Source organism: Tursiops truncatus, chromosome X (genome assembly GCF_011762595.2).
Source record: "Tursiops truncatus isolate mTurTru1 chromosome X, mTurTru1.mat.Y, whole genome shotgun sequence".
Classification (NCBI taxonomy): Eukaryota; Metazoa; Chordata; class Mammalia; order Artiodactyla; family Delphinidae; genus Tursiops; species Tursiops truncatus.
The window spans coordinates 16146601-16172801 of record NC_047055.1 but is presented as its reverse complement, the minus strand read 5'-3'; the positions used below and the strand labels follow the sequence as shown (position 1 = coordinate 16172801).

Genomic DNA, 26201 nt, shown 5'->3' with positions numbered 1-26201 from the left:
TGGACAATCTGTGTAATTAAAAACAATACATATTCTGCTGTTAGCGGTAGAATTTTGTGTAAATATTAATTAGGTCAAATTAGCCAATAATGTTGTTCAGTTTTTCTATATTCTTAATTACTTTCTGTCTACTTGCCCTATCAATTATTGAGAGAGGGGTGTTGAAGTCTCCAACTATAATTGTGGATTTGTCTGTTTCTTTTTGCAATTCTATAAGTTTATGCTTCATGTAATTTGAAGCTCTGATATTAGGCACAAAAATATTTAGGCTTCTTATCTTATCCAGAAGAATCAACTGTTTTATCATTATGCAGTGATATTCTTTACCCCTGGTAATAGTTTTTACTCTGAGAATCTACTTTGTCTGATATTAATATAACCACTTCAGCTTTCTTTTGATTAGTGTTACCACAGTATCCTTATCCATCCATTTGGTTTTATCCTATGTGTCTTTATATTTAAAGTTTCTTGAAAGTGACATATATTTGAAACTTTGTTATTCAATATGACAATCTTGAGGTGTATCAACCATTTATACTTAATGTGATTATTGATATGTTTGGGTTTAAGTCTACATTTGTACTATTTATCTTCTATTTGTCCCATTTCTTTCTTGTTCCTTTTTCTGCCTTCCTTTGGATTATTTTTAATTATTACTTCTTATCTCCTTTGTTGACATTAGTTATAACTCTTTGTAGTTGTTTTTTTTTTGTTTTTTTTTTTTGCGGTACGCAAGCCTCTCACTGTTGCGGTCTCTCCCGTTGCGGAGCACAGGCTCTGGACGCGCAGGCTCAGCAGCCATGGCTCACAGGCCTAGCCGCTCCACGGCATGTGGGATCTTCCCGGACCGGGGCACGAACCTGTGTCCCCTGCATCGGCAGGCGGACTCTCAACCACTGCGCCACCGGGGAAGCCCTGTAGTTGTATTTTAATGGTTGCTTTCTTGGGCTTATAGTACAGGAAGTCCTCTCTTTGCATGGTACTGCTGGACTATAAAAATGACCACGCAAGCTGAGCTATACAAAGAGATCTTAATAATGAGAAAGTAATGATAGTTCTGTGAGCTTGAAAATTTTAATCAAAATATAAAAACTCTTTTACTGTTTATAAATGTATAGAGAAAAGAAAATGTAGTAAAGTGAATATGTATCTAGTACACTGTAATTTAAAATATGAAAAACGTTGAGAATTAAAGTGTTTTGTTTCTTTGTTAAAAAAATACTTAAGAAGACTTCCTCTTCCAGGAATATGGTATAGACATACTTTTTCCTATTCCTCCCTCCAAGTACAACAGAAGAAGACTCTGAAAGTTGGACTGAAACAGACAAACCATACTGGCTAGGGACCTTGGTCCCCGAGGAATAACATGGTGTTGAGTTCCCCGGGTTTTCTTTTTTGCCTCATTTTTCCCAGACATGGAGATGAAGAAGTTGGCAACCCAGAAATGCCAAGAGGAACAGACCCAAAAAAGTCCCAGTAAAAACCTGCACTCTTTAGCCAAAAGGCCAGGAAAGGGGCAGCCTAGCAAGAAAGAAAACATTTTTCAGGAACTGCACTAATCCAGCCAAACACCACAGAAAAATCTGTGATCCCACCCCCAGCTCCAGCAGCAAATGCTCAGTAGCTGACTTAGAATTCCACACTAAGCAGGCGGCAACAAAGTGCTGCAACACTCCCACCAGGGTAGTGTCAGAGAAAACCGAGTCAGGAGCCAGGACTTCCACTCTGCTGACCCATAATAAGCGTCCCTTCTTCCTCCCTCCCCCCTGTAAGGTATAAGTGGAGACCACATGGACAGCTTGGACTTGCCATTCCTGGCTCCTTCCCCTCCCCACTGGAGCGGTAGCAGAGGTAATACTAGTTTCACAAAATGAATTGGGAAGTGTTCCCTCCCCTTCTATTTTCTGGATGGGATTGTGCAAAACTGGAGTTAAATCTTTAAACATTTGGTAGAATTCTCCAGTAAAATTATCTGGGTCTGAAGATTTCTTTGGGGGGAATTTTTAAATTATAAATTTATCTTTTATATAGAAAATCCTGAAGAATTCACACACACACACAACATCTTAGAGCTTATAAACCAGTATAGCAAGGTAGCAGGATACAATATCCGTATACAAAAATCACTTGTATTTCTATACACTAGTGAAGAACAGTCCAGAAATGATATTAAGAAAACAATCCTATTTACAATAGCACTAAAAAGAATAAAACACTTATGAATAAATTTAACATGAAAGAAGTGCAAGACTGGAAACTACAAAATATTATGGAAAGAAATGAAAGACCCAAATAAATGAAAAGAACTCCATGTTCATGAATTGGAAGACTTAATATTGTTAAGATGGCAGTAGTCTCTAAACTTGAAGCTTTATTCTACGAAATTTTGGATATAAGTAAATTATGTTAAATTTGAACAATTCCCTCAAATATTCCCTCTGATAGTCATAGCCTGAGCTTGAAAAGTAACTTTATTTTATCTAAATGACCGCATAGTGAATACTTCAATTACCAAAAAATTATTAGCACTCATTGACCAAAATCCCTTGCTTTTGGGGGGGTGAAATTTGGGGGGATTCCAAATAACAAAATTCCAAGCCAACATGACAAATATATGCTATTTGTAGATGATTATTCATTTGCTTTAACTAAAGTGTAGATAACAATAATAAAAGGCTATGTATTAATTTATTGAGGAAGGTGCTGGTCTTATCCATTAAATATTAAGCAGGGGAAAGTAATCTAGGCTACCTGGCTTTAAGCATTATGGGTCTAGTCACAGATGTATCTTATTTTAGCCTGATTTCTAGGAGTATTATTGTCATCTAACTCAGGGTTCCCCAACCCTACTGTCTGAGGCCTGTTAGGAACCAGGCCACATAGCAGGAGGTGAGTGGCGGGAGGCAAGCGTAGCTTCATCTGCCGTTCCCCATTGCTCCCCGTCTCTCACATTACCACCTAAGCCATCACTTGCATTACCGCTTGAACTCTCCCCCCCACCATCCGTGGAAAAATTGTCTTCCACAAAACCTGTCCCTGGTGCCAAAAAGATTGGGAACCGCTCATCTAACTCATACCCCTTGGTTCTAATTCTGCGTTCAACATGTAATTTTTAGTTATAATTATACTATTCATGTAGGTCTGCTTAAGGGGAAATAAATCAATCATTTAACATATGCTTCTTGTGCTAAACACTGTGCTAAGTCCTGGGCATAGAGTGGGAAGATAACAAGTAAGGCCTCCACCTCCTTGACATTTAAAGATAATTGGGGGAACAGACCTTAAATAAATAAACCTACAATAACTATTTAATTGCAAATTAGGATAAATTTTCTAAGGGAAAAGGACAGGATGCCATTGGATCAGGTGGTCAGGAAAAGTCTCTGAGAAAGTAACAGTTAAGGTGAGATAATGATGTATGAATAGGAGTTAGTCATGTCAAAAGCATGGAAACAATATTCCAGGAAGAGGGAACAGCAATTGTCAAGAACCGGAGGTGAGAGAGAGTTTGACATGTTTGAGGAGCTGACAAAAACATCCGTTTGTCTATGGCATTATATGAGGGGATATTAGGGATATATAGACAGAAGTTAGATCATACAGAGTTTGTGGTTGTCTGTAATGGTAAATAGTTTGGAATTTATCTAAAGTTCAAATGCAATACTTTGAATGGTTTGACCCAGGTAAAATGATCTAATTTTCACTTTTATTTTTTTATTTTGCTCTCAAAGAACTTTATTTTTTCTACAGTCCCTTCTTTTTTTTTTTTTCTTTTTTGGCCATGCCATGCAGAACATGGGATCTTAGTTCCCCAACCAGGGATCGAACCCCCGCCCCCCAGCAGTGGAAGCACGGAGTCCTAACCAATGGACCGCCAGGGAAGTCCCCCTCAAAGAACTTTATCTTTCAAAAATTTTATTGGAGTATAGTTGATTTACAATGTTATGTTAGTATCAGGTGTACAGCATAGTGATTCACTTATACATATATTCATAATATACATATATTCATTCTTTTTCAGGTTCTTTTCCTGTACAGGTTATTACAGAAAATTGAGTAGAGTTCCTTGTGCTATACAGTAGGTCCTTGTTGGTTATTTATTTTATATATAGTAGTATGTGTATGTTAATCCCAAGCTCCCAATAATTTTCCTTTTTAAAAGATCACTCTGGTTGCTGAGAAAGAATTGGTTGAAGAGTTGGCAGAGGACATCACGAGGAGGCTATTGAAGTAATATAAGAGATAGATGTTAGTAGGTGAAGGCAGAATGGTGGCAGAGGAAATGCAGAAATGAGAAGAGCCAGATGTGAGCCCTGAGGAGTGGTCATTGAGGAGCTGTATAGGAAAGTGAGGTGTTGTGGAAGCAGAAACTGGCTCTAAGTGGGAAGTAATATAATCAGGTGTGTCAGAAACTGGAGAGGTTGAATTCAATAGGAGGGAAAAGTATGTCAAATCGATATGGCAGCTTAGTGATCTTTTCTGACCTCTGTAAAAGTTTTAGTGAATCCAGAAGCTATGTTGAAGTGGGCCAAAGAGGGAGTATAGGCTTTCTGTTTCTGGCATGTCATCACTGCTGAGAATAACAAAAAGTACGGTTCATAGACGAGAAAACATCTATTGAAAAGCCTTGAAGGTCTGTAAGGTAAGGAATTATCAGGCTAAAACCTCCAAGAATGTGAGAACATAGAGAAGTGAAGTAATGAAATCAGTTTTGTCCTGAAAACAATTGAGGAATTTGGGTGTTTGAGGATTTCAACTTCCCAAAAGCCATTCAAAACATAGGGGTAAAAGACACAAGCCCAGAGACCAATTAAAGGTGAACAGTCTAATAGAAGTCCTTTTCCTATTAAACTGGATTTCTTCCCCAAAGGAATAAATCCTCAGTAAAGGAGAACTTAACTTGCTTTCCCGCCCACTCCCCCAGGGACTACAAAAGAATATTTTCTTGGTGGTGCCAAGCAGGACAAGGAGGAAAAAATTGGCCGAGAAGCTGTCATCATGCAGCCCCAAATCACACTGCTGGGGTGACTCAAGACATCTCTAGTCATAAATTTAAAGTGATTCTGGCCTGTTAATATTCCCAGACACTTAGCAAAAGCAAACATAGATCCTTTGTGAGGAAATTCACCTTTGTCCTAGATCTCAAAGAATTTGTTCAAATTATTTTGTAAGGAAAGTGAGCAGCTCACAAAAAAAGTTAATAATCAAACGAGGAATTGAATTACCATAAGTGAGAATTAGCAAAAAGTAACAGACAGCAGAGCCATATGTGGAAATAATTTAGATTTGGGAATTATTAAACACAGAATATGAAGAGGTATACTTACTATGTTTAAAGAAGTAAACATGTGTGTGGGAAACAAGAAATTCTAAAGAATGACCATATTTGAAAAACGATTTCATTGAACTTCAGAAAGCAAGAAAAAAATCATGATTGAAATTAGGAACTCAATAAATTGAAGAGATTAACAGCAATTTAGACACAATTAATTAGAGAATTAGTGGATTGGAAGACATTTCAGAAGAAATTATTTATAAGACAATAAATCTTAAAAGTTCTCACAAGAAAAACATTGTAACTGTGTGGTGATGAAAGATGTTAACTAGAATTATCGTGCTGATCATTTCACAATATATACAAGTATCAAATCACTTTGATGTACACCTGAAACTAATATAATGTCTTATGTCAATAATGTCTCAAATTTTTTAAGAAAAGAAATTATTCAGAAATCAGAACAGAGAGGCAAAGAGGTGGAATATATGAAAGAGGCTAGAAAATGATCTTATAGGCAGGCTTTGCTATTGTTTGATAAGTTTCAAACCAAGATGTATAATAAAGCTTTTGTTCTGACAAAAAAAAAGATAAAAGAAAGCAAACAAGAAAGAAACTTGGAATTTAGAATGATAGACTCAGGTCTGAAGTATACACTTAATCAGAGTTCTAGAAGGAGAGTCGAGAGAGGCAATAACTGAGAGCTTTTCAGAACTGAGCAGAGACACCGGAGTAGAGCAGCCAGAGAAAAGACACAGATTACTTTCAAAGAAAGGAGAGACACTAGACAGCTAACTGACAGCTGATTCCCAACAGCAACAGTGCAGTCAATTGACTATCGAATTATAGCTTTAATGTGCCAATGGAAAAGAACTATCAATCTACAAGTGTATGCCTTGCAAAAGTATCTTTCAAGCAAGAGAGTGAAATATAATGAGAGGAACTGCCACCAGTAGAACCCCATTAAAGTAAATTCCAAATGTAGAATAATATTTGTTGCAGATGCCAGAGATTCAGAAAGGAGAACAGAGTAAAGCAAGTGAAAATATATGAATAAATCTAAATAAATATTTAATATTAGTACTAATTAATATTAAATAAATAGTAACTTAATTACTTTAGAAAGTAATTAAGTCTTAGAGGGTTAAAGTATATAAATATATAGAATTAAAATATAATACCGACACAAACTGAGAGGGAGCAGTAAATGAACCTAGTATTTAAAGTTTCTTTTGTTGTCAGAAGAGTATTAATTAGTTCCAAATTTTTGTAAGTTTTCATATTGTAGTCTCAGGAATGGATAACCATTTAAAAATAAAATCAGAGGGCATAATCTTGAAATTGAAAGATAAGGAAACTGTGGAATAAAAGAAGGTGAGAAAGAAGGGAAAGAAAAGTGGAAAAGAGGAACTTACAGAACAAAAATAAGGCTATAGAGTTAACCCAAATATTCAAGTAGCTAAACTGAACAAAGATTGTCAGACTGGTCTTAAGAAACATACAACCAGTTAAGTTATTTACTGAGACATATCAAAAAACATAAGAAAGCAGAAAAGTTGAAAGGAAATGAATGGGAAACGTATATATCCTAAAATAGTATGCAACCCAACTCGATCTCCAGATTCAAGGCAATTCCTATGAAAATCTCAGCTGGCTTCTTTACAGAAATTGACAAGTTGACCCTAAAATTCATATGGAAATTCAAGGAGATCAAAACAACCTTGAAATAGAAGAACAAAGTTGAAGGACTCATGTATCCCAATTTCAAAACTTACTGCAGCACTGCAGTAATCAAGACAGTGTGGTACTGGTACAAAGGTAGACATATAGATCAATGGGATACAATGGAGAGTGCAGAAATAAATCCTCAAATTTATAGTCAATTGATTTTTTAAATTTATTTTTTAATTGAAGTATAGTTGGTTTACAATATTGTGTTAGTTTCAGGTGTATAGCAAAGTGATTCAGTTTATATATATGTATATATTTTTTTCAGATTCTTTTCCATTATACACTATTACAAGATATTGAATATAGTTCCCTGCGCTATACAGTAAATCCTTTGTTGTTTATCTATTTTTTATATAGTGGTGTGTATCTGTTAATCCCATAATCCTAAATTATCCCTCCCCTGCCAACAGTCAACTGGTTTTTGACAACGGTGCCAAGACATTCAGCAGGAAAAGAATAATCTCTTTAACAAATGGTGTCAGAAAAATTGGATGTTCACATGTAAATGAATTGTTGGCCAATTCTCTCTTTTTGTTATCCGTTTTAGTAAAATGTCACTTGGATTTATCACTGGGATTCATGGAATCAACGTAACTACACACTTTGCTGTCTGTGCGTGAAATGAATACAGCTGTGAAGCGACCAATTACCAGCAAACTCTGAACAAAGTGATGTGATTGATTACTGATCATGATGCACATCTGTTATTTACATAGTTGTGTATGGATTGAAGAGCTAGCAGCAAAGTCTGTAACTATGCAATTACAGTTAATATACTGTGGTAATTAAAATTTGAACCATGTTTTTGGGAGACTGGTGTTATTTAATGAACTGAAATTTGTGCATATTGAAACCAAGCAAAATGAGAACTATCTGTATACACACTTTACTTATTAGAGTCTACCTTCAAGTGATATACTGTATAACACTCACATATAGTACCTTGTGATATGCTTCCATTTCTTCCCTCCATCATCTGTGCTATTTTTGTCATACATTTTACTTTTACATATGTTATAAACCCACAAAATGTTGATAATTTTTGCTTTAGGCAGTTGAATATCTCTAAAGAGACTCGAATAAGAAGTCTTTATATGTACCTATATATTTACTATTTCTGGGGCGCTGCAGCCTTTGTGTAGGTGCAGATTTTCATCCTCTATCAGGACTGAAGGACTTCCTTTAACATTTCTTGGAGCTCAGGTCTTCTGGTGATGAGATCTTTCAGCTTTTTTAATATCTGAAAAAGTCTTTATTTGCTTTTGCTTTGAAAGATGTATTTACTGAGGAAAGAAATCTAGGCTGACTTATTTTTCTTGCACCACCTTAAAGGTGTTGTCCCACTGTCTTCTGGCTTGTATTTTTTCTGATGAGAAATCTCCTATCCTCAGTATATAATATGTCTTTTTTCTCTGGCTGCTTTTAAACTTTTCTGTATCACTGGTTTTAAGCAATTTGATTAACACATGCCTTGGTAGTTTTCTTTATGTTTTTTATGCTTGGAGTTTGTTGATCTTACTAATTTTTGAGTGTCCAATACTTTTGAGTGTCCAGTGCCCAGCATACTACCTGATATGTTGAAGATAAATCAATAAATATTTCCTAAATCAAGAATGATTTTGTAAGGCAAATCAACTACATGAATGCATCTGTTTGGATTTCCAAATAGTTTAAATTGTTAAACCAAAATCACTTTCACCAACAAGTCTTATTACCTTTTTCTGAGGGCTCTTATTTTCACTCCAGCTCCTCCCACCTATTGCCTTGCACAGTAAATTCTAGTAAATCTGAATTATCTTAAGTTTTCTAACCTGTCATGCTGTTTTGTGTTTCTGTGCCTTTGCACATGCCATTTCCTTGGTTTTTACCTCCTTGGTCTGCATGGAGAACTACTATTTATCTTTCAAGACCCACCCTAGAAGTTCAACTTCTGAGGAACTTAAGACTTCCTTGACTCAAACCCCTTCCCCATCTGATTGACCACTTTTTCATCTGAGCCCATCCTTATTTTATAAATATTACCATCACGGCATTTATCACATTTGTGTCCCTGAATGCTTCTAGCATTTAGCCCAATTCCGGGCATGTTGAGGTACTCAGCAATCATTGCTTGAATAAATGGGAGTTGGGGGAAATTTAAGAAAAAGAACAGAGGAATTAGAAGAAAGTCATATAAGGCTGGATTCAGTTGCTTTTGAATCAAAATTTTATTGAGGTACACAAACATAAAAAATTTGCAAATCTTAAGTGTACAATCCATGATTTTTACATGTAAAAGCATCAATATAACCAGTGCCCAGATCAAGAAATAGAACATTACCCAAACCCCAGAAGCCTGCCTGGTGCCCTCTCTTGGTCACTATCTCCGCTAAGATAACTATTATTCTAACTTCTAACACTAGCAATAAGTTTTGCCTGTATAATGACGTCTATATTACAGGCAAGACTGGATCAAAATTTGATACTTTTATTATACAAGACTACTACTACCAATGGGTAAAACTTGTTGAGTGCTTTCTATTTACCAAACACAGTTATAATTGCTTTACATATATTAACTAATTTATCCTCAAAGCCACACTGTGAAGTAGGTACTATAATTACTCCCCATTTACCAGTAAAGAATCTGGGATACAGAGAAGTTAAGCAATTTGTTCAAAGACCCATAACAGCTAAGTGGTGGAGCTGGTATTTGAACCCAGATAACAAGTCTCCAGAACTTGTGCAGTGCAATGTACAAGCAACATCAAACTCTATATCTCAGCAACATATGATACGTCAATGGTTTGAAACAGCTACTGTTCATCACCTGCTATTGCAAAATGTGAATGTCAGAACACGAGATATAGGGTCTCCCAGGCACTCGTGGTCAGATGCCCTTTATATGGCAGTGCTGCATAGTTGTTGAAAACGAGACCTGCCCGAGTTCAAACCCCAGCTCTGCTACTCCCTAACCGTGGGACCTTAGGCAAGTTACTTAATCTTTTTGTGGCTCAGTTTTCTCATCCAAAAATATAGGTAATAATAGTACTTTATGAAAGTTAAAGGAATCACTCCTGGAACAAGGTATGAGCTCCATTCATTCATTCATCTATTGAACAAATATTTGTTCAGTGCCTACCATGTGCCAGGCACTTTATTTGGTGCTTAGGATATATCAGTGAACAATCAAAGATCCCTGCGCTCTTGGAGCTTATAGTGTAGTGCAGCCTGGAAGGGGGGTGGATGGAGAGAACAGAAGAAAAACAACATAGTATAGTATTTTTGAAAATGATAAGTGCTATGTTTTTAAAAAGTAGAGTAAGGATAAGGAACAGTGGGAATGCTGGAGAGGTTGCAAGTTGACAAGATTAAATAGAAGGGTAGGGGTAGGCCTCACAGAGAAGCTAAGATTTGAACAAAGACTTGAGGAAGGTAAGGAATTAAGATATGTGGATATCATGTACCTTTCAAAGAGCATTCAAGGAGAGGGAACAGGTAGCTAAGTCCCTTATGGTAGGAGGGTGCCTGGGTGTTCTAGGAACAGCAAGGCAGCCAGTATTGATGGAGTAGAGTCATCAAGGGACAAGGCGGCAGGAGAGGAGTTCAAAGAGGTATTGTATGGGGAGGGGTGAAAAAGAGGGTACAGGGATTCTCCATGCAAATCCTGTGGGGCCTTGTAGGCTGTTATAAGGATTTTGTTTTTTACTACAAGTCAAATTGAGAGGTTTTGTAGGCTTTTGAGCAGATTGGTAACATGGTCTGACTTAATAGTTTATAACAGTCTCTCTGGATCTGTGTGGAGAATAGATGGTGGGGGGTTGTGGGTTGAATTGTGTCCCCCCCCAAAAGATACGCTCAAGTCCTTCCCCGCCCCTGTACCTATGAATGTGCTCTTGTTAGAAATAGGGTTTTTGCAGATGTAATCAAGTTAAGATGAGGTCATATTGGATTAAAGTGGGCCCTAAATCCAGTAACAAATGTCCTTATAAGAGGAGGGGAATTTGGGCACAGACACCCACAGAGGGAAAATAGCTCTGTGAAGACACACAGTCACATAGGGAGAACACCATGAGAAGACAGAGGCAGAGGTTGGAGTGATGTGTCTACAAGCCAGGGAAGGCCACAGATTGCTGGCAACCCCCAGAAGTTAGGAGAGACAGATTGTCCCTCAGAGGCTCCAGAAGGAATCAACCCTGACGACACCTTGATTTCAGACTTCTAGCTTCTAGAACTGTGAGAGAATAAGTGTCTGTTGTTTTAAGCCCCCACCCCTGGTTTGTGATACTTTGATACAGCAGCCCTAGGAAACTAATATAGGGCCCATGGTAGAAGGGTAGAAGCAGTTAGAGGCTAGTTTTCATAGTCCAGTCAAGAGATGACAGGGGCCAGGATCAGAGTGGTGATAGTAGAGACAGTGAGAAGCCATCAGATTCTGAATACATTATGAAGGTACAGCCAACAGAATATTCTGATGTACAGGATGTGAAGTGTGAGAAATGTTAGTTATTATTATCTGCATGAATAATTTAAATATTTATCAACATGAGGGCTTCCCTGGTGGTGCAGTTGTTAAGAATCTGCCTGCCAATGCAGGGGGCACGGGTTCAAGCCCTGGTCCAGGAAGATTCCACATGCTGCGGAGCAACTAAGCCCGTGCGCCACAACTACTGAGCCTTGCTCTAGAGCCCGCGAGCCACAACTACTGAAGCCCACGCACCACAACTACTGAGCCTGCGAGCCACAACTACTGAGCCCACGTGCCACGACTACTGAAGCCTGTGTGCCTAGAGCCCATGCTCCACAACAAGAGAAGCCACCGCAATGAGAAGCCCGTGCACCGCGATGAAGAGTAGCCCCTGCTTGCTGCAACTGGAGAAAGCCGGCACACAGCAACAAAGACCCAACACAGCCAAAAATAAATAAATTTATAGAAAAAATATTTATCAACATGACACATATACCTATAAATGTGTATTTTCTCATTGTCCCAAATATCCCAGGCTTGAGGCTACTCAAGCAGGGATCGTTTGCCAGGGAAATCAAAAAGAAGCTTATTTTGCTGTGTGATCAAAGGATAAATCACATTACTTGCCTGGGTCTCAATATCCTACTTGGTAAAACAAGAAGCTTGGGTTCCATTGTATGAGCGTATGATTCTATTATTATCAAGTGCCTTGTTGCTTTGGTATTGATAAAGGTCCCAGAGGGTAGTAAATTGTTTTCTGTCTTCCATTTTTGAAAACCTATCTCCAAGTGTGCAGTAGCTTGGAATAACAAAACTCTCTGTCCTCACTGTTGTTTACTCTCTGCCATTTGATACTTGAGTACATGAAGGAGTGACCCACCATATTTAAAAATAGAATGTAATTTATTATGCAAGACCAAAGTAACCCTTTGTGCATTTTTTCAGGGATGTGGAAGTGGAGTGGGCTTGCCTGATGGGAGTCTGGGACTCTACCGAAAATAAAGCTTTGGAATTCTAAATCTCAAGACCTTGGACTCCACTTCCCAGAGCACAATTATCACCATCACCTGAGTTGTCACCATCAGTGCGTTTTTGCGTTTCTTTTTGGCTGTGGGAACTTCGTCCCCCAACCTAGGATTGAACCTGGGCCCCCCACAGTGGAAGCGCAGAGTCCTAACCACTGGACCTCTGTGGAATTACCCTCCATCAGTGTGTTTATATTTATATTTTAGGAGGGTTAATGAATGTATAAGACAAGGTAATACTAACACTAACGGTAATAGAAACATTTATATAGGGTTTGCTATGTGTCAGGCATTACTCTAAGGTTTTTTGTTTGCTTGTTTGGGCTGCGTTGGGTCTTCGTTGCTGCGTGCGGGCTTTCCCTAGTTGCGGCGAGCAGGGGCTACTCTTCGTTGCGGTGTGCGGCCTTCTCATCGTGGTGGCTTCTCTCGTTGCGGAGCATGGGCCATAGAGTGCACGGGCTTCAGTAGTTGTGGCACACTGTCTCAGTAGTTGTGGCTCCCGGCTATAGAGCACAGGCTCAGTACTTATAGCGCCCGGGCTTAGTTGCTCCGTGGCATACGGGATGTTCCGGGACCAGGGCTCGAACCCATGTCCCCTGCATTGGCAGGCGGATTCTTAACCACTGCGCCACCAGGGAAGTCCCTACTCTAAGGGTTTTAAAAATATTAACTCACTCAATCCTCACAACATTCCTATGAGTTAGGTTCAATTATTACTCCTATTGTACAAACAGGGAAACTGAGGCACAGAGCAATTAGGAAAGATTCCTTTATTACATTAATAAGGCATCTTACATCAAGCAAAAATAAGTGTAACCCTTTTAAAAGAATTAAAATAGACATGATAAATGCAAGGCAATTTAGAGACTTAATGTCGAGGAAAGTAGTTTTGTCAGAATCCCACAGACTAATTCTGATGGGGTCCATAACAAAATCCATGTTGACATTAGGCCTCCTCCTTCCTCCAATCTTTGTTGACACTGGTTCTCTAAGGAGGAAAAGGAGACTGAGAACCAGGCCTCCAGGCACCTGAATGCAACCTTGCCAGCCACCAAACACCTGTTAGATCCGGTTCCCAAGAAGTTTTGAAGTTTTGAAATGTATCCTGCTCTTGTTTCTAAGTCACTCCCTTGCTAGGTCTTGAAAAATTAGACTGCCGCTTTTTAGATGTGCATAAACCTCCTTTCACCTGAGATTCCAGAGCCAGTGTTTCCTTTCACCTTCATGCTTCCTAGAAAATACCAGCTTTCCTAAAAGTCACTATGATTACTATTTTGGACACTCCAGACCCTCTCTGTTTCAGGCCCTACAATCTTTGTGAGGGCCATCTTTAGGTCAAGCCCAGGCTGGGTCCCTGTTAGACTATAGCCAAGGTGTGTTGTCAGTGTGTGTGGCCAATTTGATGATGGAAGAATAATCATTGGGAAACCAGGCTAATCAAAGTCTGAGAAGGTCGCTTATTTATTTAACAAAATAGTAGGAAGGACTGAAATGAAGGACGTGGCTTTGTACCCCCAACCAAATCCTGGAAGTTGTGAGCAACCTTTGAAGCTGGAACAGAGTAATTTGGGGACTGATCAAAGGAAACCACTTTACACTGCCGGTAGTGTAGGACTAGTTGCCTGCAGTAGGTTTTAAAGTCAAATAGGTGCAAGAGTGGTTTAGAGAAATTCCTGAGTGATGCATGAGGAAACCGTGGGCTACCCGGGGTACAAGCCCAGTCTCCCATAGGGGCACGAGCGGGGGACATGCTCTCCTGACACACGCCCTTAGAAAGTCGATCAGAGGCAGAAATTCTGGCCAGACCATTGTGCGGACGGGCGGGGGGCGGGGTGCAATTCCCATGTTGTCAAGGACCCTGAACCAAATCCAGGCTACCTTCCGGAGCTAACCGTCCTCCATGTCACGTTACTAAACTGCAGGCCTATGGATTAGCCCTGTGTCACTCCCTCCTCCCCCACAATCGCAGTGTCCAGGTGGATTGTGAGTCACCCAGACCCTCCGTAATAAGCCCACCATGGGTGGGGCTGCCTCGCAGTTTCTCGACCCTTCCCGCCCTGACTCAGCTCTCTTGATCTTCGAGCTCGGCTTTCGTGCAGGCAGAAGCCGCCGCGGCGCCCGCCCCACCGGGCATGCTCAGTGCTCGCGCGGGCTGTGACGATCGCCAGGCAGCGCCCGGCCCGGCGCTCTGGGCAGCGGCGCGCGGGTCCCTTTAAATCGGGCTGGCCGGTTGCCAGGCAACGGCACGGCCCGCGCTGGCCCTGCACTGCAGAGGTTCTGCCCGGGGCCGGTCCGGAGGGGTAGCGTTGGCCAGCGCCGAACCGAGGGCAGCCGCCCGCCGCTGGTGGTCGTCTTCAGGGAAGAGGGGCCAGGGCCCACCGGACCCCACCCACGCCGCCAGGTATGTCTGCGCCCGGCGCGGCCGGGGCTCCCCAGGCTAGCCCCTCGCCCTCCCTGGGTGACCCGGGCGGAGGCAGCGCGCTCCCCGCCTCGATGCCCACTGCGGGTTTCTTCACCCTTTAGGGTCCCGGCCGGGAACTGGCGGGCGTTTGGGAGGGAAGGGGACAGGGTGTGGGACTCGGGGTGTGGAAGGAGGAGTGGGGTCAGGCCTCGCCCCTGCCCTCTTCCTCACGGCCCGCCAGCAGAGGGTAGGGACTGGAGAGGTGGGAGGTGTCACCTGCGGTGGCGGCCCGGGCAGCACCCTGACCCTAGCCACCTCGTCTCCACTGGAAGCAGCGGTGGCAGGAGTTTAGTTAACCATTTACAGAGAAAACCCTCAAACTATGCCTGCTTAGATGCAGCTTTATAGCAAGAAAGTGACTTCCATGCTAATAAAGTGCTTGGCCTTTTGGAATTAAGGCGACTTCGTATCTTTTCTCCTAGAAGGAATTATTCCACACTAATAATAAAGAATTGGGGGTAAGAACCGTGCACAGGGCCCGGTTTTCAATGGTACTTTGCTTCACTCTCAATATCGGCCAAACAATAGAGAAGACAATTTGTCCGCTTGGCTCCTATGTGAGGACCATGAAAGACTAAGGCAAAAACCGGGATCACGTCCCTTTTTAATGATTTTTCAAAATAACTAGACTCTGGGGGAGGGAGGCAATGCCTCGGCTCCAGCCTCTGCTAACGCGGCTCTTGGCCTGCTGCTTACTAACAAGCATGCCGCTGTGGCCACCAGTGGTAGCTCATTTGTTCAATAATTGCTAAGGGCGAGGAGGTACCGTGTTGAATAAGATGCCACCATGATTCTTGTCCCATCTGGTATTTGCATTGCTTGGGGAAGGAAGACTTAGTGATGTGATAGTGGGGAAATTGGGTTGACAAGTTCAAAAGAAAACTTGCTTCAAAGTGTCTGACATCGCATTTGAGGTAAGCTGAACAACATTAAGGCTATCACTTGTAGTTTTAAGCTACATCTCATATGAACACAGATTTGGGCATTTTGGTTAATTATATATTAACCAAAATATATAAAATATATTTTATATGTAATATATTTTCTTTTTCAGTTCAATCTGGAGAAGGAGGACAGTGGCATCAGATAGAAGACCTTGGACGTCAGGAATTGTAAGTACCGTTTTGCTGGCTGATAGCTGGTTATGGAGGTTTAGAAGCACAGAGCCTCACCCAGTGTAAATCTTCAATCTTTTAACTAGACCATTAGTCTGCACTGTCACTACACTATCAAAAAAGCCTCGTGAAAATACAAAAGAAAAGTGTCCTGAAGACTTTAGGTAAGCCAAATAAACTTTAAGGGAAAAATAAAAGCCCTTTCCCTAAAATGTCACCCCCCAAAACCTTATAAGCCAAAAGAGAAGTTATAAGTACTTACAGAAACTCAATTAGAATCAAAACACTGTAGGATTTTCAGGAAGAATATTAAGGGTCATTCATTCAACAAATATTTATTGAGGGCCACTATGTGTCAGGCAACAGCAGGGATACAACCATGAATAAGATGCCAGGAGATCACAGCGTATTGGTAAAATGAAACTATGTGTGAAATGCTGCAGAAGCACAAGAAAAACTCAGAGTGCGGAGTCATCCTTGATAATCTTCAAACTGATACCCCAGTTGTAATATTTCTAAGATATTATTGGTGGCTCTGAAAAACACTGGGACATTTGGAAAGTTCATGGTAAAGCAATTGGTGATAAAAAATGCAAATCTCTTCGGATGTAGAAAAGACTACAACTCTTCTGCTTAGAATCAATTTAGCTTTGGAAATTTGCAGACGTCAACAATTTACAGGATTTAGGGCTAATTCTTCCATGAACATGCAGGTCGAATTAATGTAAGATTCAAGTTTAGGTTCCCTCCTACTTACCTTAATAGTACTTCCTTTTTTTTTTTTCAAACTGACTTTTTCTGAGGTCTGATGACTTCAGGCTGGCAACTTTGAAGCACATATCTTTGGAGAAGGGTTGGGTTGTTTGACTGGTTTATGTTCCGAGGGAGGGTAAGGAAAATCTAAAAAAGAACAAAACCCATGGTGTATAGTATACTTTAACATTGCTTCCATTTTCATTTTCAATAATTTCTCCTAACTACCTGGAAATAGGTATATTGTCCCTATATTACATCTGAAGAAACTGAGGTTCACAAAACGTAAGTTTTCACATAGTTCTAAAGTGTGGGAGCCAAGATATCTGACTCCTTCAGTCTTTTTTTTTTTTTTTTTTACCGTAGTCCACACTTAATTCCTTTCTCAAGAACTTTCTTTTCCTTCCCCACAATTTTGCATGGTAGAACATGTTTACCCACCTTCCTTCAGACAGCTTTGGGCAGTCCTCATTTTTGTATTTAATAGTTTCTGTAAACCAATGATTTTGGAAAGGCTGGGGAATGGAGAAGCTCCCCTAAAGGGAGCAGGTCAGCATCTTCTGGAGCAAGGAGAGGGGATAATGATGGCTGTGTTTTGTGCCTGGGAACAGTGGAAGCAGAAAAATAAGTTGAGAACTACTGCTTTTATGTGAGAACAGATTGGACAATTGAGCAAAGAAGCAAGGCCAGTGACTTTCTTTGAAACAGACGTTTTTTTTCCTGTCTTGGCCAAGCAGTTTTTCTGAGGGTTGAGAGAACCAAACCATCCAAGAATAATGGGAAAACGTTGCCTGGGCTAAGAAGGGCCTTTTGTCTTCCCCTTACTGCCCCATCACAGGTTGGAGATGACCTTTGCTAAACATCACTCCCAATTTACAAAGTTTGGGATGAAGCACTCTTGTGAGGTGGGAAAAAGCCTCTGGAGGTTTCCCAGTCCCTGCCTACCCCTGCTTGGAAGAATAATTGCATTTTGCAGACAGATCAAGATTTATGCAAAAGAGATGGTCCTGAAATTTTGAAATCAAATCTAATGTAAATGAGATAAGGCAAGAAAGAAAAGAGATCTTTGATTTTTATGTCATCAAATTTCCCTAAAGCATGTGGTTTAAAGTATAAATATTTTAGAACACAAATAATTAGATTTCACATATTTGATCGCTTATCCATCTTAATATGAACATATTTCCCAGGGCCCCACACCTTGAAGATGAAAACTGGATGGTTTTGTGGGTTTCTCCTTTCACAATAAACAGTGTATTACTTTCTGGAACTTTTTGAAGACATATATGCATTCACCCAAGATTTTTATGAAACAGTTTACCTAAAGATCCATAATAAGTGATCACTCTTTGCTTAGCTTTCAACAATTACATTATATGATATTACATTATAAATCCATTTTCAGTTTATCAGTGGTTCCCAAATTCTTTAGGTGAGTAGAAACCATTTCCATGAGTCAAGAAATTTCCTTACTCCACCAAAATGCCCTACTAGTTTGCCACTGCAAAAGTAAGTCACCAGAGGATGAATGGTGATGTTTTCAGGGAGACACTAACTAGAACCGTCAGGTGTCCATTATCAGTTCATGTCAGAGACAAATGAACAGATGTCGCCGTATAATGGACAACCATGCCTTAACAGTGCAGTCCCAAGGACTTCTGGGGGAGCACTGGCTTAGAGGACCACTAATGTTGTTTTTGTCATATGACTTTATATTGTTTTCCTGTGTTTTCGTTTCTTTAAATTTTTCATTTCTCTTGGACCTCCTTCACCTACCCTTCAGTTCTGCAACATCCAATATAGTGTTGGGTAGGCACTTGTAATAATAAATGACCCACTAAAAAGGCATGCTTATACTTTCAATAATGGCTCTGGTTTGATTTGCCTTATGCTGCGACAAATTACCTAATCAAGTTTATTGAAAGCAAAATGGCTGCCACGCCAGGGTAGAGGAAGGAGTATCATTGTCTTAAAGCATATTTCTTGTCTTTGCCAGAGAATACTAACGTCATACTTGTTCTGCGTAAAAAACAAACAACGCAATCTGTGAAGAGAAAATGAGCCTGGCACCTTTTACCCGCACTCTGGGCTTTGCCATACTCTGTGACTAGATTTGGGAACAAGCCCTTAAAGGATATCTTGCCAATGAAAGAGAAAAAAAAAAAAAAAAAAGAAAGGAAGGAGGGAAGGGGGAAAGGGAAAGGGGAGGAAAGGAGAGAGAGAAAGAGAGGGAGAGAGAAAGAAAGAAGCAGCTCAGAGACCCCTTGACCCTGCCCTGTGTAAGCTATGGGAGGGAAATTCCAAAAGGCTTTTCAGACCTTTCTCTTTCTGGCCTTTGATATGTGACATGCAAGTCTCCTTACCCTCCCCCCTTCATTTTTCCTCTCTCCTTTTGTGGCCCTTTAAAAATACCTAAGCTCTGAAAATAGTGGGTTGTTTTCTTTCAATTTGTGGAATGAAACCTAACAGAAGAATAAAGAGGAATTTTGGAATAGGCACGGATCTGGGAGACAGGGTCTCAGTTTTACCACTATAGGCTGTGTGGACTTGGACAAGTCACTTAACTTCTCTGAGCCTCAGTTATAAAATAAATGGACTCTTCCCAGTTCTGTGAAAAGCATGGGCTGTATCAGGAAATTATACAGAGACCCAGGAAAGAAATGTGGTGATGCTGGAAAAAAAAAATATATATGTTTTTAGCCAGAGATTTATGGGAGGGTTGGAGATAGAAGTCACTTTTTCAAGGTGCAAAATCATTAATGAAAAGAGCTTTCTATTTTAACCTTTCTCTATACCCAGACCTCTATCTCAGATTTGTCATTATTGCTAGCTTCATGTATAAAGTGGTCTCACCTTGCCCCTCTGCATACCGCTTTCCTGATCAATCTCACCAATGCCTTTCATCCAGAATTAGGTAGGAAGAATAGTAATCTCTCTCCCATTGCTACCTGATTAGAAGCATTTTAAAACTTTTACAGAGTTGTCTGGTAAAAATTTGACTGCTAAAAAATGTGACTGGGCTTCCCTGGTGGTGCAGTGCTTAAGAATCCGCCTGCCAATGCAGGGGACATGGGTTCGAGCCCTGGTCTGGGATGATCCCACATACCGCAGAGCAACTAAGCCTGTGCACCACAACTACCGAGCCTGTGCTCTAGAGCCCGTGAGCTATAACTACTGAGCCCGCGTGCCACAACTACTGAAGCCCGCGTGCCCAGAGCCTGTGCTCCACAGCAAGAGAAGCCACCGCAATGAGAAGCCCGCGCACCACAACGAAGAGTAGCCCCTGCTCGCCACGACTAGAGAAAGCCCGTGCACAGCAACGAAGACCCAACGCAGCCAAAAATAAATAAAATAAATAAATAAATAAAAATGTGACTGGCAGTTAGTATTGCCATCTTTTCTCTTTCCTCTGTTCCTTTCCTTTATGATCCCTGTAATAATTCCCAGCATTTGCATTCATATTTCTAGAGAGGAGAGCAAATGGGATTATGGTCATCTTCCTCTTTAAGGACAGATAGGTCATCGATGCTTCTGGATGGTGACTAACAGAATAATAAAGTCAGAACGGACTATTTCAGGAGAAAGGAGAGGATGCTCCAATGGCAAATACATACCAGGAATTTCAAGTCTTGGCTTACTACTGTGGTCTGATTGACTAAACTTAAAGCTTGGGTTATGGCTTTTGAACCAATCATTTTAACACCTTCACTGCATATTTGTACCTTTTCCTTTCCTCAAAGCCAAATAGTTGTCGGTGGAGATGTATCCTTGGGTATAGAGTGAGTCCCTTCCCTCTTCTTTTGGGGGGAAGGTGTCAGGCATGTAGGTATCGAGTTTATTCTCTCATTGTCTGTAGTAAGAACAATTTGTTAGAATTTAAACTATACTCGTTAGAAAGAAAATTATCAAGAAATAATATATTAAAAAGTGGTTATCTCAGGGCCACAGGATTATGAGGAAGATTTCTTTTGTTTTTTTCTTGTACGTGTGATTTTCTGTATTTTCCAAAATTCTACAGATAACATGCACTACTATTAGCATCTTTATATAATATGAAATATTACAACTATTAAATATTATAATATATTAATATAATATTACATTTATAATCTTTAATAATATTAAAGAAAATATTAATTAAAAAATAAACACAATGCCATTTTTTGTTACCAAGATAAAATTACATTTGTGTTCACGGGAAAAATAGATGCAGGCATACTTTGATTTTTCTCGGTGGTAATCTTCCAACTATATTGCAGCAAATTAATGTATAAGATGAATAAAGTGACCCCCTCCTTCTTCCCACCCTTTGGCGGTAACTGCAGTTGCCAGTTTGGTGGCTTCAGATGCCAGTGGCCCTTCAGCATGTTGCTTGGGTCCTTCTTTCTCCCTTCTCTCAAAAGTAGTTACTGATCAAACGTTTCTGTGTTTTAGGAAAGCTCTATGTTATGGACTGTCTTTGAATAGGAAAGACTCCTTGAAACAAAATAAGTATCCTCTAATTTTTGTAAATTTAGAAAGTTAGCTGTGATTTAGTATGCTAAGTTTTCACCTAAAAGCTATATTTGGAATCAGTATCTCGAGAAAAACCCATTTGGTGGCATTAATATTTTCAATTGTTGACATTCGGTTCTCATCATGAAATTGCTGTCAAAACGGATAGAATTCTGTACGCTTGGCAGAGTCTTGCCTAAAAGCAAAGCCCAGGGCTGGAATAGCAGGAATTTACAGGTCAAGACAGAAGGGCGTTTGGCAGCGTTAGTCATAAGGAAGTCTGCATGGTATACTTTACCCAAAGCAGCTCACATTGCATTAAGCACTGATGTTTTAGTCACTTTAAAGAATGAATAAACAGTAGTCCAACCGAAAAGAACTAGAAAAAAAAAAACCAGGCACATTGGAAGCACAGATTTAACTTATCAATATTAACCTATTAATTTAAAATCACTTTTACTGTTTTAAAGCAGTTGTTTTCATGCTGCTTTCTCATAGAATTGTTTTCTCTACAAGAAATAGCCAAGTGTGTCCATTTATTGGTTCTATTTCATAGGATCAGAGAATTCTAAAGCTGGAAAGGTCTGTAGAACTTAGCTAGTTTAGCCCTTTCCATTTATAAATGAGGGAACTGAGGCCCAAGTCACTCAGTGAGTTAGAGGGAGTGCCAGCCCTCAAATATTTAGGTTCTTTCACCCCTGAGCCAGGATTCTTAGTTCTTTCCACTACCCCGGCTGCCAGTGTAAATATGTGCCTTGATTTTAAATTTTGTTTTTCAGGAATTGGAAGAGGTGCCTGAAGAAATGGATGCTAGAAGAAAACACTGGAAGGAGAATATGTTTGCTCCTTTTTATAGTGCACAGGATATTCTAGATGAGGCTTCTCAGCTTGAATCCTCTTCTGAACAAATGACTTTAGGTAAGGCCAAGAGAATGGAAGGGATTTTTAATTTGTCTAGTAGAAAGTTTCAAGAAGAGAATAAATTTAAAAGGAAAGAAGTTATTTCTCAACCAAATGAAAATGAACAAGAACCAAATTTAAGAGAGAGAAAGATAAACATTTCAAAGAATGAGGCAGACACAAATTCTGCCTCCTGTGAATCATCTAATTTAGACATTGCAGCTGAAGAAAGCTTTAATGGTGCAGAAGAGCCTCTTAGCTGGGGTACAGAGGAATTATCAGCTCCACCACGAAAAGACAAGAAGAAGAAATTCACCGAAGAACTGTCTCCAAAACTTCGCCTGAATCTTTTGAACGAAGAGCTGGAAGCGCTTAACATGCAATGCAGAAAAATAGAAGAGGAATTCGAAAATGCGGAAAAAGAACTTTTGAACTGCAAAAAAGAAGTCTCCTCAAAACCCCTAAATTTTCAAGAAGCAGGGATGGAAACTTCCAAGAAAGACTGGGAACTTCAAGCTTTAAGAAATGACCTCTCTGAAAAAGCAACAAATGTTAAAAACTTAACAGAAGAGCTCCAGCAAGCCAAAGAGGTCATCCACAAGTTGAGCCTTGAGAACAAGGATTTAAAAGAAGCCGTTAGGAAGTTAAAGCAGCAAACTGAGGGTGGAAATGCACTACTAAAGGAAGAAGTGAAACTGTATTATGAATTAGAAATGGAGAAGATACACGGGGAGCTCAGTGCCATCAAGAACGAACTGAGAGTGGAGAAGACCATACGAGCAAGAAACAACAGAGCCCTGGAGCTGCTTAGAAAACACTTTGCTTCTGTAACGTCATCAGGTACCCCTGACAGCTTTATGGGGGATTTTTTTTTTAAATAAAAAAATTAAAAAAGCCTTTCATTAGGCAAGTGATTGAGCCAAATCAGTGTTTCTTGTGCTTTCTTTGTGTACAACTTAAAACATGTGCGATGGGATGTGATTTTCATGTTTGGTGAATCAAGATATCTGTGAAAGGTGTAGATGCTAACTTCAAAGCTTCTGCTTTCTCTTTCTAATGAATTTATTGCCAGAGTCCAAATAGAAATGAAGGTTTAGAAATCTCTTTACATATATATATATATATATATATATATATATATATTACTCAAAGACATGTAGTGATTCACCAAATCATTGATGAATACGGATCAACAGACGTTTTGTGATCTTGTGAGCAATGTGTCCTTGACACGTGAATATTCTTCCATCTGTGTTCATTCATACTAACAATAAAAATCTCATTTATTTGTGTAAGCATAACATGTGGGTATGGGTCTTAAAGCAGTCTGTTCAGACTCAGTGGGATACTAAAAATATATCTGCTTTCCCTGAGATCTATCCTTAATTAGGCATACATAAATGTCTCCCCCCCAAATGCAGGTTTTTCCACCCTCCTGTTTTCTCCATGCTTTCTCCCTTGACCTGGCCACAGTGCCCATAGACCAGAAGATGGCTTAGAGACACGGCTGTGACCTTGGCTACAGCCCTGATTTTGACAGCAGTAGCTTTTGCCTTTTCTTACGTTGACCAGCAAGGGGCGTTGTTGACACAGGTCTTCCAAAATTCTACCAGGGGAAAATTTATGTTTCCTGCCCAGTTTACCTCATCAGCTGGCCGAGACTTGGGTGAAAGGTGTTGGATGTCATCTAGGTAAGCTGTTAGTGAGGTCGCTTGATTTATACAGGGATCCAGCCGTGTTAAGAGCCTTTCTTTTTTACTTTAAAAGAACAAACATGTACTGCCTCAGGCCTTTGTGGAAACTATCGGCCAGTTGATTCTCTGCTTTTGTTTGTATCAATCAAGATTTTTTGTAATTGTAGTTCTATTTGCATGGTATTTTTAAGTCCAATGAACCACATGTAATTACAGACTGTGAAGGTGGGATACGATTGTTAAGGGTTCAGGTATTTTCCCTGATGGGAAATCCCCAGCCTGGGAGTCTAGACACTTGGGTTCTAGGACCTGCTTTGTTATTAACTAGCTATTTAACCTTCTAGGCCTGAAAGTCCTCATCTGTAAAATGAAGGAGTAGATCTATCATCCAGATTCTGTTCAGTTCTAACGTTCTGTGACTTCACCACAGTGATTTTAAGCACAAGTGTAACTACCTGTGAGGAAGTAAAGCCCCTATGGCACTGGAGACGTTCAGCTCTGATACTTCAGGGGGTCTGCTTTACAGACCTTCTCCTTTCAAAGGAAATATACAAAGGCTCTTGTTTATAGTTTGAACATCTCCAAATACCGTGTCAATAATAAATCAGGAGAGGGAGTAACTGAGGTTATTTCTTCTCCTATCTCTTGTTTCCTTTTTACTCACTGAGGTCGGGGAAGGCCCTGAATGGAGACAAACTAGGCTGACCTGGAGCTGAGCAGGGCTTGCCTGCCCTGGGACAACTGGACTAAATTCGAAAATAATAATCTTTGGAGCTTTCTGACTTTAGTTCTGATAACTTCCAGGAGCTGGCAGCCCGCTCAGAGAGGAAGGTGACTTTCTGGTTTCTGATGGTCACTGCTTCCCACCCAGGATCTAGGCACAAAAGCAGACTAGGAACTCTTTGCCCTGTTTAACTCTCTTCCTCATCACCCCCTTAAAGATGACCCCTTGGTCCTTGCCCCAGAAAGACCCTCAGCCCCTGAATGCTAGTGTGCAGAGCAGTTTACATGTTTAAAATATTTCACAAATTGTATTAAGCTACTAGGCTCCATCCTCTTAGTACATTTCAATTTTTAAAGGGGAGCTTTTTCTCCAGAATTTCTATTAACCAACCACACATTGAAAGTCTTTGGTGACAACTTGGTTTGCTTTATCTTGCATGAGTGTATGTGTGTGTGTGTGTGCGTGTGTGTGCACATGCTTATGTGTGCTTGGGGGTTGGGGAAGGAGTGTGGTGTTAGGAGGTGCAGAAAAGACAAGTGCATGGCTTAGCTCAGCTCTTGGGTGGGGCGTTTGTATTTCTAGGATAGAACTGAAACACAGTTTCCTGATGAGACAGCCTGGGATGCTGAGTCCTAGCAAGGCTCTCCCTGTGGAAAGGCCCTTTAGACAGCCTAGATCCAGACACTATCCAGGGAGACAATATACAATCAGGAGAGCCAACAGTTTGGCGCTGGGAAGGGATCACATCTTTTTTTTTTGGGGGGGGGTGCCATGTGGCCTGTGGGATCTTAGTTCCCCGACCAGGGATCAAACCCGCGCCCCCTGCACTGGAAGTGCAGGGTCTTAACTACTGGACCTCCAGGGAAGTCCCAGGATCACATCTTTTGATGCTTTAATTTTTAAAAGCAGGGCTGCAACAAGCTGGGAGAAAGCTGAGAAGTTACTTGTCGTCTTCATGGGCAGATGGGAACAGCAGTGGGTTGAACTGGCTTAAAGAACCAGAATCAAGGCAGATACAAATTCTGTCTCATCGTCTCTGTAATCACACTCGTGTGATTGTGGGCATTAGGTGGCCACCAATTTAGATCAGAACATATCATCACTGCACCTTCTAGTCTATTGAAAGGGCGATGTGGAGGTGCTTTTTTTTTTAACAGGAATGGCACATCAGGCCACTCATCCCTTTAATCTGTTGGGTAAAATATTTGAAATCAGCAATGCAACTGCACACCATTCCCTACCAACTCCCAATTCTGTACTTACTCAGAAGCATGGGCTCTAGGAATAGCTGCTCCACCTTGAGTTTATAACCCAGTTCTAGAAACATTTGCTGAGCCGTTATTACTGTAGTTAATCACTTCTAAGACACAACTTAAAAAAAAAATATATATATATAGACATCCTTGAATTTGGGACACATCTTTAAATTGATGGCATGCCATAGTATAATTGTCAGTGTTTGTTTTTTTAAATCTCTCTTAGTGGTTCATAAAATAATGGTGTATCTTACAATCAATGGAGTTTTAGATTTGATGAAATGTGGTATGTGCTAGGCCGTGGATATGGGGATAAAAGGATTTAT

The 26201-nt window shown here is 40.3% G+C and overlaps 1 protein-coding gene across 1 annotated transcript; it reads left to right on the top strand.

Moving 5' to 3' along the window:
• The first annotated feature begins 14670 nt into the window (after positions 1-14670).
• On the top strand, positions 14671-23118 carry CCDC160 (coiled-coil domain containing 160). The gene is made up of 3 exons (XM_004327084.3): positions 14671-14879; positions 15994-16051; positions 22081-23118. The coding sequence occupies exon 3, from the start codon at positions 22105-22107 to the stop codon at positions 23080-23082; it is 978 nt and encodes a 325-aa protein (XP_004327132.2). The 5' UTR covers positions 14671-14879; positions 15994-16051; positions 22081-22104; the 3' UTR covers positions 23083-23118.
• Positions 23119-26201: the final 3083 nt, after the last annotated feature.